The 1,634-nt window shown below is 63.3% G+C and overlaps 1 protein-coding gene across 1 annotated transcript in view; it reads left to right on the top strand.

Moving 5' to 3' along the window:
- MYO1A (myosin IA) overlaps window positions 1–1,634 on the top strand; it is a 9,248-nt gene that overhangs the window by 2,321 nt on the left and 5,293 nt on the right. The window contains exons 10-15 of the mRNA XM_009334173.1: window positions 14–35; window positions 158–262; window positions 570–632; window positions 797–997; window positions 1,219–1,445; window positions 1,524–1,625. Coding sequence (XP_009332448.1) covers window positions 14–35; window positions 158–262; window positions 570–632; window positions 797–997; window positions 1,219–1,445; window positions 1,524–1,625 — 720 coding nt within the window. The remainder of the gene's footprint in view (window positions 1–13; window positions 36–157; window positions 263–569; window positions 633–796; window positions 998–1,218; window positions 1,446–1,523; window positions 1,626–1,634) is intronic.

Below are 1,634 nucleotides of genomic sequence, written 5' to 3' on the forward strand. Positions count from 1 at the left end.
TTGTCCGGGACAGCTCCGGCTTCGAGATCTTCCAGGTGAGTGCAGAGCCCACCCAGCCCCATCCTGCTACTGGGGGGGGGCCGGGAGCAGCAGGTGGGATGTGGGGCAGGGCCAGGGGCTCGGGCATGACCTGCCACGCAGGACCCTTCTCTCGCAGGACAACGGCTTTGAGCAGTTCATCATCAACTACTGCAATGAGAAGCTGCAGCAGATCTTCATCCTGATGACCCTGAAGGAGGAGCAGGAGGAATACGTCCGAGAGGTACTCCCTGCCCGTGCCAGTCAGGCTGGATGTGGCCCCTCTGCCTGTGCCAGAGCACGGCCCCGAGAAGCCTTGGTCCCCCAGGGATGGGGAAGTGCCAAAGACAGCTCCACAGCATGTCCCTCCCTCGCCCCGCTCCCTGCCGGGAGCAGATTCAATAGCAGGAAGGCAGGGAGGGATTCAGGATCCCCGTTCCCGTGGCCAGACATCCGGTTCCTGCCCCACATCAGCTGGGGGCTGTCCGTGGGGCAGGGTCCATGAGCCATGTGTCCAGGGGTCCGTGCGTCTGACCCCTGTCTGCTCCCAGGGCATCCAGTGGACCCCAGTGGAGTTTTTCGACAACAGCATCATCTGCAACTTGATCGAGAACGTGAGTTGCCCCCTTGTGCCAGGGGCCCGGGTCAGGGTCCCAGCTCCCCTGCATTGCTCCCTGCACGAATTTGGGCTGAGCAGAGCCCGGAGCAGCCCCGGTTCGATGGAGCCGCTGCTCAGGGACAGGGCCGGTTTGGGGTGACGCTGTCCATCATGGTGCAGAGCAAGTGCGGAATCCTGGCCATGCTGGATGAGGAGTGCCTGCGGCCCGGAGCAGTCAACGAGGATACCTTCCTCACCAAGCTGAACCAGCTCTTCGCCACCCACAAGCACTATGAGAGCAAGGAGACCCAGAACGCCCGGCATGTTATGGACGCCAGCCTGCCACCACAATGCTTCCGCATCCACCACTATGCTGGCAAGGTCCGCCAGTGGCCGTGGGCACCTGCTGGCACTTGCAGCCCTGGCCCCACTGGGGGCAGCCAGGACCCTTGGGTTCTCTTCCCAGCTTTGCATGGGTGATGTGGGGCTGGACTGGGAGTGGGCATGGAGACACTGAACCGTAACCCGCTCGCTCCCTCCTCGCTCCCTGAGTGCAGCCCCCCCATGCACCCGCTGAGAACTGACCCCACTCCTGTGCCCAGGTGACCTACAACGTGACGGGCTTCATTGAGAAGAACAACGACCTGCTCTTCCGCGACCTCTCGCAGGCCATGTGGGCTGCCCAGCACACACTGCTGCGCTCCCTCTTCCCTGAGGGAGACCCCCAGAGGGTCTCCCTCAAGCTGCCCCCCACCGCAGGCTTCCAGTTCAAGGCCTCAGTAGCAACGCTGATGAAGAACCTCTACTCCAAGAACCCCAACTACATCAGGTACCAGCCCTGGGAGGGAGCTCCGGCCCTGTCTCTGGTGCCAGTGGGACCCCCCCAGCCCACCACTGCCCTCCCCAGGTGCATCAAACCCAACGAGACCAAAACAGCAATGCTCTTCACGCCAGAGCTGGTGCTGGCGCAGATCCGGTACCTGGGGCTGATGGAGAACGTGCGGGTGCGGCGGGGGGG

The sequence above is a fragment of the Pygoscelis adeliae genome, unplaced genomic scaffold (genome assembly GCF_000699105.1).
Source record: "Pygoscelis adeliae isolate BGI_AS28 unplaced genomic scaffold, ASM69910v1 Scaffold591, whole genome shotgun sequence".
NCBI classification, from domain to species: Eukaryota; Metazoa; Chordata; class Aves; order Sphenisciformes; family Spheniscidae; genus Pygoscelis; species Pygoscelis adeliae.